Source organism: Aythya marila, assembly GCF_965140915.1.
Source record: "Aythya marila genome assembly, chromosome: 3".
NCBI classification, from domain to species: Eukaryota; Metazoa; Chordata; class Aves; order Anseriformes; family Anatidae; genus Aythya; species Aythya marila.
Window position 1 is genome coordinate 17,579,821 of NC_139044.1, and position 13,203 is coordinate 17,593,023.

The 13,203-nt window shown below is 39.1% G+C and overlaps 1 protein-coding gene across 2 annotated transcripts in view; it reads right to left on the reverse strand.

Annotated features, from left to right (window-relative positions):
* The window catches only part of XDH (xanthine dehydrogenase), a 72,210-nt gene that overhangs the window by 25,191 nt on the left and 33,816 nt on the right, over nucleotides 1–13,203 (reverse strand). For both annotated transcript variants that reach the window (XM_082756546.1, XM_082756545.1), the window contains exons 5-15: nucleotides 12,980–13,106; nucleotides 12,077–12,138; nucleotides 10,172–10,240; nucleotides 9,376–9,444; nucleotides 8,881–8,967; nucleotides 7,506–7,647; nucleotides 6,803–6,895; nucleotides 5,959–6,110; nucleotides 5,192–5,285; nucleotides 4,252–4,361; nucleotides 371–555 (exon numbers count right to left, since the gene is read on the reverse strand). In XM_082756546.1, the coding sequence (XP_082612672.1) occupies nucleotides 371–555; nucleotides 4,252–4,361; nucleotides 5,192–5,285; nucleotides 5,959–6,110; nucleotides 6,803–6,895; nucleotides 7,506–7,647; nucleotides 8,881–8,967; nucleotides 9,376–9,444; nucleotides 10,172–10,240; nucleotides 12,077–12,138; nucleotides 12,980–13,106 (1,190 nt within the window). The remainder of the gene's footprint in view (nucleotides 1–370; nucleotides 556–4,251; nucleotides 4,362–5,191; nucleotides 5,286–5,958; nucleotides 6,111–6,802; nucleotides 6,896–7,505; nucleotides 7,648–8,880; nucleotides 8,968–9,375; nucleotides 9,445–10,171; nucleotides 10,241–12,076; nucleotides 12,139–12,979; nucleotides 13,107–13,203) is intronic.

Genomic DNA, 13,203 nt, shown 5'->3' on the forward strand with positions numbered 1-13,203 from the left:
CTTGGACTAGCATACATTTCTAACAATACGACAAAGCTATTAAAGGTGCAGATTTCTCAGTTCATTTCAAAAAAAAATAAATCAGTTCCTTAGGCCATATCCACATCTACCATCTGCACACTTCATTAGGTAAGTGCATTTAGCAAGAGAATCTCTGTGAATAAGAGACCAATATGGATCTTTGAGGGTAAAGGGTATGGATAGAAGAAAGGTATCACACAAAACAGACTGCTACAGAAGTGCACCTACAATTCTCCCCCTTTCTCATTCTGGGTACTGTAAGAGAGAATGATTCAGGGTATTTTAACTGTTCCTGTAAAAATCAGCACTGTTCCACTAGCCAGCCTTTCTACTGCAGAAAAATTCCTACCTGCCAATGAGCTCTTTGCAAGTTTTTAGTGCCAGGACTGTTGTAGGAGCCATTCCTCCATAGCTTAGTTTAACGTCCTCCACTCGGCTAGTGCCAGCTTGGAACAGGACTCTCATCCCACAGGTCACAATGGCAATGTCATCCTCTCGACGGTAAGCCTGCTTGAAAGCTGAGAAGTATTCACCCTAGGAGACAAAAATATATTTCTTTACTCCCCATCTTGGCATGGTTTGGAGTACGGATATAGACAAGCTTTTAGCATATCCCTATGTGGATGAGCTATTCCAGGGAACTGTATCAGGTAGATTCACCTTGCAGTGCCAAGCAGGGCATGTGTTTTAAGGCACTGTTGTACATTTTAGAATCGTATAGGTTGGAAAAGACCTTCAAGATCATTGAGTCCAAATTTAATATGATTCAAAAATTAAGTCTAATGTATTAGACCAGTGATTATTACCCAAGATAGGACTGTTCAGAAAAATGGGTTTTGACAGAGATCTGCAGACTTTTTTCCATGCTATGAGGAGACAAACAAAGACAGATTTTTAGTACCTATACAAGCTTATTATTCCTCAGCAACTGTTCCTGTCTTCAAAGCTGCTAAGCCTCATCAGTAAAACTCAGATCGCTAAACCCCTTCTCTTCTTGCTCTTTCAGAAGTCTTCAAACTCTATAGGAACTGAAATCAATAATCACAAATCGTTCACAGTTCCAGAATGTACCTTACTTATTATCAGTCTGTTACTAAAAATACAACTCTCAGTAACTATTCTGAATCCTCTGCTGGTCTCCACAGAGAGAGAAAATTCTTCAAAATGCACCAGCAAATACAACTCACAAAAAAAATCAACAGCTCTCCTATCAAAAGTGTAGTAAACTTGAGATTAACACTCCACCAGTTCACATCAAGTGATGGTGTCAATCTGGAGTCATAGTAACGTCAGTTTTTCCCCTTGCCTGTGCTGCAGACTATCACAAAATTCCTGTTCAGGCATCCTGCAGACTAGGAGAGAAATCAGATCTGATGTCTTGGCATGGCCATTGTGGACAGTTTGCTGCCAAGTTCTTTCCTGAATAGCTTAGCCAAGTGACTCTGCAGAGCAGAGTGGTCTGTTCCATTAATTAACTCTCATCTGAAGTAGATAACACTTCTCTCATTCCTGTAAAGAATAATTCCTCTATCATTGGCAATGAGAACAGCTTCACAAGAGGGAAGTTTTGTGCACTGAGATTCGTTACTGAAAATATAACTAGTCTGTATATAATTCCTTAAATTCAACTAATGAGCGAACAGCCAGCAGATAATAGCAGAATAACATCAATAACATCCTCTCAATGAGGACATTCTGCCACTACGTTTGTTAAAGTAATTAGTTTTCAAAGAGGAGAAAATGCAGCGTGTTCTTACTACACACCTCAGCTTTTGCAACATGAGGGCAAAATTTGCCTCCATGCCTCATAAGATATCTTAGTTTTCCTGGTAAAGAGTCCTGTGGGAGAAAAGGCACTCACTACTCCTCCTCACTAGGAGGTTATGTAGCCATCATATCAGCTGCCCATGTCTGCCCCATTTCTTGCTAAAACAACAGAGCATGTCCCTTCTAAATGTTCACCGTGAACGCTTCTGGTATTAGCTATCTCAAAGGAAAGACAAGTGACTCAGATTCTTGATGCCTCCAAATGAATCCCTGCCTGGCCAAGAGGCAACACCAAGTAGGAGCATATTAAGAAATGCTCAGGCTCTGAAAGACTCACGGGCAATACTCATAATTGCAAAAACATTTCCATGTGAATTTTTTTCAATCCAGCACCACAGAATAGAGGTCAATAATGGATGAAGGTTGGAGGATACTAATTTAAAGGATGAAGTAAACTACACAACCTCTTTCTGTCTGCGGGGGAGCAAGAATGTGATACTATGAACCTGATGGCAATACTGAGTAAACAATAGGTTAAATTTAAGACTTCTTTTAAAGAGAGACATATGCAGTCACTGTGTTAATGCTGCTTCTGTTTGAAAACTGCTCAAGTGTGTTCATGACACAAAATACTATTACCGTAGAAGTTACATAACAGTGAAAAACGTGCTAGAGAAATATGCATGCAAGGTAAAGGATAATAAAAAATGATAGTCACTAAGTGAATAACAATGCAAATCGTGTCTAACATTTGTGAACCTTACCTGGAACACAGGCAATGCTTTAGCAGCCCAGAAGAGAAAAAAAGAATGTTAAAAACTTCCCTGTTCTAGGAATGCCCTGTTATATACTAAAAGATAAGCAGTTTTCTGGAACCTGTTTATACTTTAACTCATTGAGCTGTTTCCTTTTCCAAATGCTGTTCTCATTCAGTTGCAATCTTGTAAGTACTCAACAATCTTTCTTCTCTGAAGATCTTAAATATCTGACAGACAGACTAGCAGGAGAAAAATGTGTAGCCTCTTCTTCTTTAACAGTCTCACTATGATAAAGCTTACCATAAACTCAGTTACTCTACAGTAACACTAAATATTGTTATCTGCTAAATTGGTTTGGTCTAATTCTGGTTTTTGGCCAGTCTTACACCTTGTGTGATGTCACATCAATGCAAGAGGTAACATTAGTTTCAAACAAACAAACCAAAAAATCATCTCTAGCTATGTGCTGACACATCAGTTGTGAGAAAATCACGGTTCCAGAACACTGTCTGCCACATGTCAACAACTTCAGACATCCCTTGAAGAACTTCAGTCTCCCTAGTTTCATGCTTGATGAGCACGATCAGCCAGGAAGTAGAGAGTTCAAAAGTTGTTCTAGTTTTTCACATGAATGAGCTGCACATAACCTACAGATCATGCCACTGCTCTGCTGGCAAACATTTATTGTTTCTTGTGAAACTGCCATATGACTGTTATATAAATGGAAGGACGCGTGGTGTTTTACACTGACTCGTTCAAATGTGGTTCTCATTTTGGAAAAAAAAGAGATGCTTGCAGTTACCACAAGATCAAAGAAGAATCACTCAGAAATAGATGTAAAAACACCATCAATAAAATACCTTTGTTCTCTTAATGCTTAGATACCAAATATAGAGGATAGACAAAGGATTTATTAGTTCTATCCCATAACAGGATAACATTTCAGGTAAATGGATTTTTCCATTTATAAAGGAAATGTGTTACTACGTTGTGAATCCTTGCATCTTATAAATTGTAGTCACAAGCTCTAAAAAGGTAAATACCTTCACAGGCATCAAACTAAAGTCTGATGTTATTTGCCTTAAAGACTGAATTAGTTATGGTTCATACTGCTAAAAAAGAGGAATGTTCATTGTTCTACTTGACAGAAGTTTTGCAGGCTCATTTGAAGCTGCAAGTCTCCACTGGCAAAATGCCATAATAATCAGTCCTAGTGCTTTCAGGCTTGCAAGACAAGGATGCAGAAGAGAAGTTGTCTTTTATCCCCACACTTTTCTCTCTTTCCTTCCCCCCCCCCCCCCCATTTCATTTCACAGAAATGAAACAGGAACTTCAGGAACCTTAAAGTTATTTTACTTCACAAACTGCTAGCATCTTTGCTGTACTATTTTGTAAACAGAACTTAGACTTCTGAGAACATCACATTGGCATCTTTAGTCACTACTGAATGTGCTCAAAAAGCCATAGACAATAAGGTGAAGTTTATATTTCTTGCATGAAAAAAGTTGGGCTTACTGTATTTACCAGAGAGCCCAGTTCCCGTTGCTTGCTTTTCACCAGATAATTTATTTGCTCGCTGATCCACTTGGGTCTACATTGGCATTTCATGATCGGTGTTCAAGGAAAAGTGCCTAACACTGAAACTAACATTCAGGTAATAACATTTTAATTCCATGGACAATGAAATCTTCTCCTACAAGCTTACCTCCCTGCTGTAGGGTATTTCAACAGAGAGAAGTATTTCCTCGGGCTTCACTATTGTCTTTCTGTATCCAGTGAAAAAATTCTCATCCATCGTGATAGTCCTTTTGCCTTCTGCAGAGCAAGAAGAGATCAATGGCAGATGAATAACTAACTTGGATGAAGAATGACAACAGTACACATGAAAGAGCCTTCGGCCTACACAAATGATTCTTCATATATCTTTTTTTTTTTTTCTCTCCACACAATTACACCAAATTAGGAAGGATTTTCTCAGCTTTACTTTGGTCCTGATGTAATTTATGACAGTTTTGGTGCACATATGAAGTTTTATCTGCACAGGAACTGATGAAAAGTGATCTCTCAAAGTTCTCCCTCCATTATCTAATGAAAGCTGAGTCTCCAAGAGAATCAGTTTCCAGCATTTCAATGAAAGTCCCTCTTTCTTTAGCCTGCATATACATGCATCACAGGAGACTGTCACTGAGCAGTCAGTCTGCTCCTCAAATGGATCCTTTATGAAAAAAAAATCTTCCTAAGAGCAACTACAAATTGAGACATTTGGTTTTCTTCAAAGAAAAACAAACAAAAAACAATACAGGTTTTAACCTTTATCTCAAAAAATCCACAAGTATCAAAGTATGATAGTGACAGAAACAATTATATGCCTTTTTTTCATGAATAGACACCTTCAACCAGCTCTTCACAAGGATGTTTCTGTAAGTGCATGCACAGTACTAGAGATTCATTCTAGTTCAAAATTCTCTGGGAAACCAGCCTTAAGTCTATAGACTTGAATGTAAAAAGGGCAAAACCCTATAAAGTCAAACAGAATATTTTATGTATTAGTAACATGCATTTTAAAGTTCTGACCTGACCTAATGCATAGGAAAGGACAGTTGACTATTTCATCTACCTCAGCGTCATAAAAAAATGTAAGTTACCATTTGATACCAGGGTCAGTTTGCTTCCACTTGCCATTAACACAGGATTTAAGTCAGAGATTGGGCTTGCTGTCATTATGTTCCCTCCAAGAGCCTAGAGTGACCAAAAATGCATTAAATAAATATTAAAAGAAACTCGAGATACAACAATAACTTCTTGTAATCCTACATTACTTCATACACTTCATACATACACTTCAGGCACTAGTGGTTAGCTAGGCTTGAGTTTGCCTTTATATTCTTTTTGCTCACTCAACAATTTTAGGCCTTTAATGAAGTAAGAAAGTAGAAAACCCCTGAAACCAGTTGCTGTCCCATCAAAACTAACATTTCTCTGAAACAATTTTAGGAACAGTCTTTGGGTAATGCATTGGAGTTACTTTATGCTCAAACCACATATGCTCAACAATGTCGATTTATTTTTTTTTCCAGCTCTGTAAACATATTTTTGGTTAAGTCACAGCCAAACCTCTCTACAGTTTCCCCCACTTATCCCATTAACAGTAATGGAAGACCTGCACATCCACCATGTTGCCGTTGCTTGCTGAATCTGTGATATCACTGCAGCACAGACACCATCTGAGACCCCATGTTGCTGTCAATTCCCAGGGTTGTTTTATGTGTAATCTTTTTTTTTTTTTTTTTTTTTTTTTTTTTTGCCAGAGTTCTTATATGTGGAGCACCAGGCACAGCAATGCTGGATGAGGGAGGCCAGCTCCTCAGACCGAGCTTTCACTTCCAGTCCTTGATACTCCTACATCACTTACTGCAACATTCCTGATCTGTGGCCCTGCAAACCACCGTAGCTGTTCAAGGGCAGCCTTGAAGACCTCTGTTTTGTAAGAAGGAAGCTCTGCAACTGCTTTTCTCAGCACCTCTTCTACTGAGCTTAGAGTACAGGCAGCGCCAAAGGTGACCCCTGTAAACACACAAATGAAAAGTGTTGTTTTTCTTCTCCCAAAAGTCTAGATATGGGAGGACAGTTATAACCGTGTCTACAAAGCTTAGATGCCACTAATTTAATTAGGCAGTAAGGGTTTGGAGAAGACACTCGAAGCACTTTTTATGCACTGCATGTAAACATCACATCCTCAGAAGAAATTCGCTTTTAAATTACAGCTCATGTTGGTATTGCCTCTCATATGACAGTCACCCACCACCCTTTTGCCTCACTGTAGGATGGCTCCATGTACTACAGCAGCTCAATTACTTCTATTTCTAAGTTTGACCTGCTTCCACCACAAATATAAATACAACACATAACTTAGTCACACAGACTGTGAAATCCAGTTTCTTTTCCCCAGTTACTCATTTTAAAATATTTCTAAATAAGAAGATTGCTCATTGAAACCCAATACTAACCCAATCAATACAAATAAAACACCATACAAACTGAGATAAAAATGTTTAAAATACCTTCCATTGAAAATTCTATTCGATTCTCAAATTATTTATACATAGGACTCACTTGACTCACTTGCAGGGGCGTGGGAGAAATATTAACGGAGATAGAAAGTAGTCTTTAATCTGGGGGTTTTCCTTCATACCCTCTTTATTATTCTGTGGGAATCCCCACCCATTTAACAGGCATTCTGCCTCTTTTTTGCTCACCTGTTTCAGTATGTTGAACAGCGTTCATTTCAGCGATCCATGTTGGTGCTATTATCACCGGATACAACATGTTCTTTAACCTTATCTCAACACCTTAATGAAAAGTAAGACTCCTTCAGTTACATATTGGTGACACAGAGCCTAAATTGTTTCCCAGTGAAATGGCAGCAGGCCTATAAATGAGTCGATTCACTGACCATCTAACACATTGATCATGTACGGTCTTAGAGAAACTAAGAGTTGTTTCCTATCAATATCAGGAAGTTCTAGAGAAGTTTTTCTTGGCTCTCAATAACCTTAAATACACTATTTAGCACTTGTGTTATCTGCCTATTGTTGTACATAATCCTTCAGGAAAGAAGAATGTATGAAATGAAGCAGAAAACTATGGGAGACTGTCTTTGGATTAATTGTTCAGAATAACAGAATTACTCAGTATGTCTTAACTCTCTCACCCCTCATGTTTGCAGAAGTATATGTTATGGGAGAAAATATTCAAGATTTCAAGTCTAAGAGTTTATTCCTTGAACATCTTGCAAAACACAGGTTTCACAGGCAAGTTCTTTTGAATACAAGGAAATTTTATACTGTGCCACTCCCCCCTTCTCAGAAGTCCACAGAACTAGTACAAAGGCTCAGAGGTCGAGGTAAACTTTTTAAAGTTTTCCAACTGCTGATAAAGAGCATTAGCTCTTCCTCTTACCCACTTCTGTGTTTCCTACAACAAGCTTGGCATCGGGGTATTGGGATTTGAGGGCCACCAGTTCCTGGAGAGTCGTAGGCTGGATCCACATTACACGTTCACCTTTGAAACACAGCTGCTTCTGCTGTTTGTTTTTCTGACTCTGCAAAAATGAGTTCAGATGGTATTCAAACCCTACATCAAGCCAAGAATCTCTCATGTGCTGCCCATGCCTATACCAGGCCAGGCTCCCTCTCAGTCAAGTTACTGACAGGCACCTGTGATATCCACACTGTTGATCAGTTAGCCATTCTCCATTCTTCCACTATCACTGACAAGAGTCTCTGTCATGCTGACAAAAGTTTTTCCTTCCTGATTCTGCCAGGTGCATCCTGCTGCCACTTCTCCCTACCAACCTCTCTGCCAGCACGCTCCATCATCCCCGAGTTGTGGCAGATACTGGTAGCTTCACCCATCTCAGAAGTAATAAGGCCAGATTCTGGTTCCCTTTTTCATTCCTTTATTTTGTGACCAAAGAAAACAGACTAACATAGCTGTCTCCCAACAACAACTCTTAGACAGGGGAACTTTTTAGGGAAGAAACAGTAGGGACCCTACTTCAGGCTAAATATATATTGGGCTACAGTGTCATGAGAGCTTGCTAGTGCTGTAGCTCAGGACCCATTTGGCTGGATTGAGTTGGGTGCAACAGCAGAATTAATAACTGAGATTTCACTTCTTAAATATGAAGGAAGCTGTAAACAAACCATGCACTGGAAATGATTGTTGGTTGGAACAATTCTGTCGTTACATAACAGTTTCTTTGGGGAATACTACCCTAAAAAAGACAGAAATTAAACATGGAAAGAAGCTGTCTTTTACCTAACTTTTGATGTAAGCCACTCAGCTTTTCCTCTTGCTATACTTAGCGGAGGGAAGTTGGGGCTTTCAAGAAGTTACCTTGTTCAAATATATTCAGTTATATCCCATAGCTCCTACTTCTCTCCCTACACTGAAAGTGGATTACCGGGTCATTAGCTCAGATGTGATTGTATTCACTATAAAGGTTTACAGATGACCTAGTAAACTGAAATCCAGATGTCAGCAACAGTTCCATCCCCAGATAGGCAGTGACTGGAAAGGAAGGCAACCCAAGAGCACTCAAGGGCAGCCAAACAGCTGGGGAAGACATTTAAGACTCAGGATCTTTTAAGCCATTCTGGCTGACAAGGTCTTTTTATAAAGAGGGAAGTGTTTATGCCCATGCTGCTTCTTTTATTGGCAGCCATTTTTTGCACTACTGTTTCCTCAGGACAGAGACCCTGGGGACATTCAAACTCCGCATGGAAAAATGAAGCCAGTGAACAACATACTTGGTCTTTTGGAATTAACTTACCATTAACTCTGGTGGGAAGATTGGTTCCTGTGTAGGATCCAATGGCTGGAACTCAGAAGAATTGAATAGGCTGGAAGACATCATTGTCTATGAAAGAGAAAATTCAAACTAATAGTAGGTAGAGGAGAAATCTATCTACATGTAACACTAACTCACTCCTTTTTCCAATCAAACACCTCTTAATATTTCATGCAGCAAATAATGGCAAACAGTGAAAAGATGCGACCTGGACCAGCATTCTAAGTTCTCCCTGTTGTATTTTTCTGCTAAGAGTATGTGTGATCAGAAACCTGAACACACTCAGGTTTTTTTTCTAATCAAGCGTCATCACTTCCACATTGGCATGTTAGATGACAAAGGAACGTTTTCTGAGTTAATACCAGCATAAAAGCTAAATAAGCTAAATTACAACCAGTAGACTTTGACACAGAGCAAAGCAGAGTTAGGTTCCAAAACATGAGAAAGAGGCAAAAAGTACTTTAAGGAACACCTTACCACATTGTCCTCTTTTTCATTCATGCAGCAGCCTGGACCATTGGCTTTTCCTCCACAACAACTCCCATTCTGAAGAAGAAACAAGTATACCTCAGCTATTCTGCACAAAGTCAGAAAATTCCAGCTTTTACAGTTACATTCCTTCCTTTTATCAATCCCTGGGTAAGAGAAATTTTCGGTAATATTTTTTCACTAATAAACCATTTTGATGCAAGAACTCAAAGTAATCTTAATTGCTAAAGTATTTCACACAACCATAATCCATAAGAATTCCTTGGAGTTTTCCAAGAAATAATTTCTTTTTATTCTCTCCTTCTTAAATTCATTTTACATTCCTACTACCTTATGTCAGGATTCCTTCTTTTGATCCCTTCAACATTTGTACCTCAACTAGTACATAAAATTAGCCCTTTTACTCCAGATATGCTAAGAAGATCCAATGGAACAATTTATTGGAATGGTCATTAAATCATTCATCATTAGACTATGAAGTTTGAGAAAGATCATACCAGAGAGTTAACTGTTTTTTTGGAAGTGTTTTCTTACACATTTCTTACAGTTGTCACCATGGTGTTTCACCTCACAGATCCAGAACATGGCTCACTCTTTTAAAAGCTATGTCATGATGGCCAGTCATGCCACTCAGGAGTACAGCAGTATTTTTCCAAGACAAACATGCAAAATAGTTCAGACATCTCTGAATACCTGTACTACAGCAGGGCTAGAAGAATGGCTATTACATAAAAAGTCTACTAATATTAAAAATTGAGCTTATGGCTTCTTTAATTCAGCTTACCATGCTGTTTTCCCTCTTACTACGACAGCATCCTGTGCCATGGGTTGCTCTGCCACAGCAACTCGAGTTCTGTGGGGACAAAAGCAGTTCTGAGAAAAATGCACAGATTCTAAGGAAATTAAGCAGATTTTATTCCCTTTTGAGATAAATTAATCTCATATTTTCTACTTCCAAACCAGAAATGGGAGATGGGATGTCCCAAGCAAGTAGTTGTTTCCCCTTGCTTGTGGAAGGCAGTGTGATGGCAAGGGCATTTCTAGTGTACTGACCTCTTGTTCTTGCAGATAGACCCTAACAACTGAGTCAGCAACTCTGGTCCAGCTGCAGCTGTGAAGGCACGTGCAGAGAGCAGAGTAAAAGGGGTGAGTATATACAACACCCAATACTCTGCTCTCTTCAAGCCTGGAGTCCCAGTCTACTCAGTGTTAGTATGGAAGCCAGGTTACTGTAGCTGTGATCCTCATTCCACTTCTCTGAATCTTTTCCATTTCTGCTATACCTTGTTAGAGATGAGAGGATCAGAACTGCACAGAGCACTCTAGTGTAAGAGAGCTATGATGCAGTGGTGTAACAGTGTTTTCTCTTTTGTTTGCTATATATATATTTATTTATTTATTTATTTATTTATTTTGGACTGCCAGTGAGTACTCGTGCTTCCACGGAATAATCTACTACACCTCCAAGATCATTTTTCTGCATGGTAACAGTCTGCTGCTCACAGCCTACCATTTTATACATGAAATGAGCCCCACATTTTCCTCTGTGGATCACTTTGCCCTGAATTTTGTATCCCATTCTCTTCACCACTCTAGGTTCATAAAGTCTTGCTGAAATTCCTCAACATCCCTTCCTATCTTCTCTATCCAAACCCACTTGATATCATCAGTGAACTTGTTTCCTTACACCACTGCACTTTTTTTCCCAGCACATTCAGAAATACCTCAAACAGCTTTGCTTACGCAACAGGCTGGGATTTTACAACAGCCAAACTCCATCAGTGACCTTCCGCCATTCAAAAACACACCACTTTCCCCTACCTGCCATTTCCTGCCTTTTTTTTCATGGATACAGAGATCTTGCCTCTTACCCCATGGCTGCTTATGCTCTTTAAAAGGCTTTGATAAGACACTGTTAAAAGACTTTTGGGAATCCAAGTAGACTATATCAACTGGGTTTATCAACCATTTGTAACGTATCTCACTCCTGCTTGTATTCTCTTATGTTGAGCTTAATTCTGGATAATGAGCTGAAATTAATGGGCAGTACTCTAATTTCTGTTTTACTTTTGATATATAATACCCACGTAGCCCCATGAGTAGCTAGTGATCACAGAAGTACCTAGTGAATAATTTTCTTCACAGCCTCCAGAAGTCTTTTAGGAACAAAGGGACTAGAGAAAACTTTTGGCAAAGCTTCACTTGTCACCTATACAGTAGAATAATTTAGGGTAAGAGCTATATAGTTGTGACTTCAACTTCTTTCCAGAGTTACTTCACCTCTGCTGGTGATCTTTCAAGAAAGCAACTGTCTGATCAAATTTCCCCTCAGTCTGTTCCTATTCATGCACCACCCTTTTATACCTTCTCCACATCAGGGATCACCAGCAACTATTCAGCAATTATGAGGTTTTCAGACTTACAGAAAAGAATTACAGCATCTGATTACTTGCGATCCAAAAAGGGACCATCAGGTGGATCTTACTAAAGCACTGAACTTTGAGAAACTGTAGTGAGTGAATCATCCCTACTTTTTCAATGTACAAACCACATATAGTGTGTCCAAAGTTGGAGCTGGGGTACAGCACGTATATTTTCCTCCCCTTTTCAGGTCATGCTGTATTTTACTAACAAAGAGAAAGACAGCCAAAATTCCAGAATATTTTGAACGCTATCTGAAGCCACTTACTTTAGCAAATGTCCTGTATCCCTCCAGAATGGGTCTGTATCCTGTACACCGACACAAGTTTCCTGCATAGCCAGAGCAAAAGGAAAAGTCCTTAGCGTTATTAAGCTGAATGTTTATCCTCTTGTAGAACGTTCTGTTGTTTCTCACCATAGCTTCTCAAATATAGATAAAGCTAATGAAAAAGCCAGGAGGAGGAATATTTCATAAATAATTTTTGCAGCAATCTTACCACCCATTGTCACTGAAATTTTAAATTGAAATTAATTTAATGAAAAAACATTCTGCCCTATTCAGTATTCATTTACCTCAATTGTGCAAGTCTAATCAGCATACCAACCACCCAGTCTCCTGAACTGCAAACAGATTGATTCTTTTGCATCTGATTTCCTTTTAGGCTACTGTCAGAAACCTGGTAATAGCTCTCTAATTTCAGTATTAACAGGATCCTCTGAGGTAATTTTGACAGTCAGATTCTGCCCTACTCCATCATGTATATTGCTGTCACGGTCCTTTTTCTGAGGCTGGCTGGCCCAAATGCTCTCTGTCACTTTGCAAGCTCTTGTCCTAGTGATGAATTTACCTCCACAAGATGTGGAGGGCTCTTATAAACCTCTAAGGCACTGATCACATACTTGTTGCATTAAGCTCAGTGAAGTCCTGAGACCACTTGCCACTGCTTAAGGACACAAAATGAGCTTCTGTGGGACTTTCCATAGGACATTTTTGTTTACTTCATAGCACCTGATCGGTCTTCTAGGGGAATATGAGGTTATTTCTTAACCTCATAACAATTGTCTATCTTTCATGAAATACATTAAATGAAGGTGCACCTCCAACCCGTTTGGTGAAACAGCTGTTATGAAAGCAGCACTGGTTGCACCTCTGCATGACCGTGGGTTTTACCTTGGAAAGCATCTTCTATGTCTTCCATGTTGGGTTCAGGTTTGTTCCGAAGCAATGTGTACATGGACATGACAATGCCTGGAGTGCAAAAGCCACACTGGGACCCATGACTTTTTGCTATTCTCTCCTGGGAAAAGTAACAGCAGCTATCAGCTTGTAATATCAAAATGAGTTCATAGTTGTACTTCTTTTTTTTTTTTTCTTTTTTTTTTTTTTTTTTAATT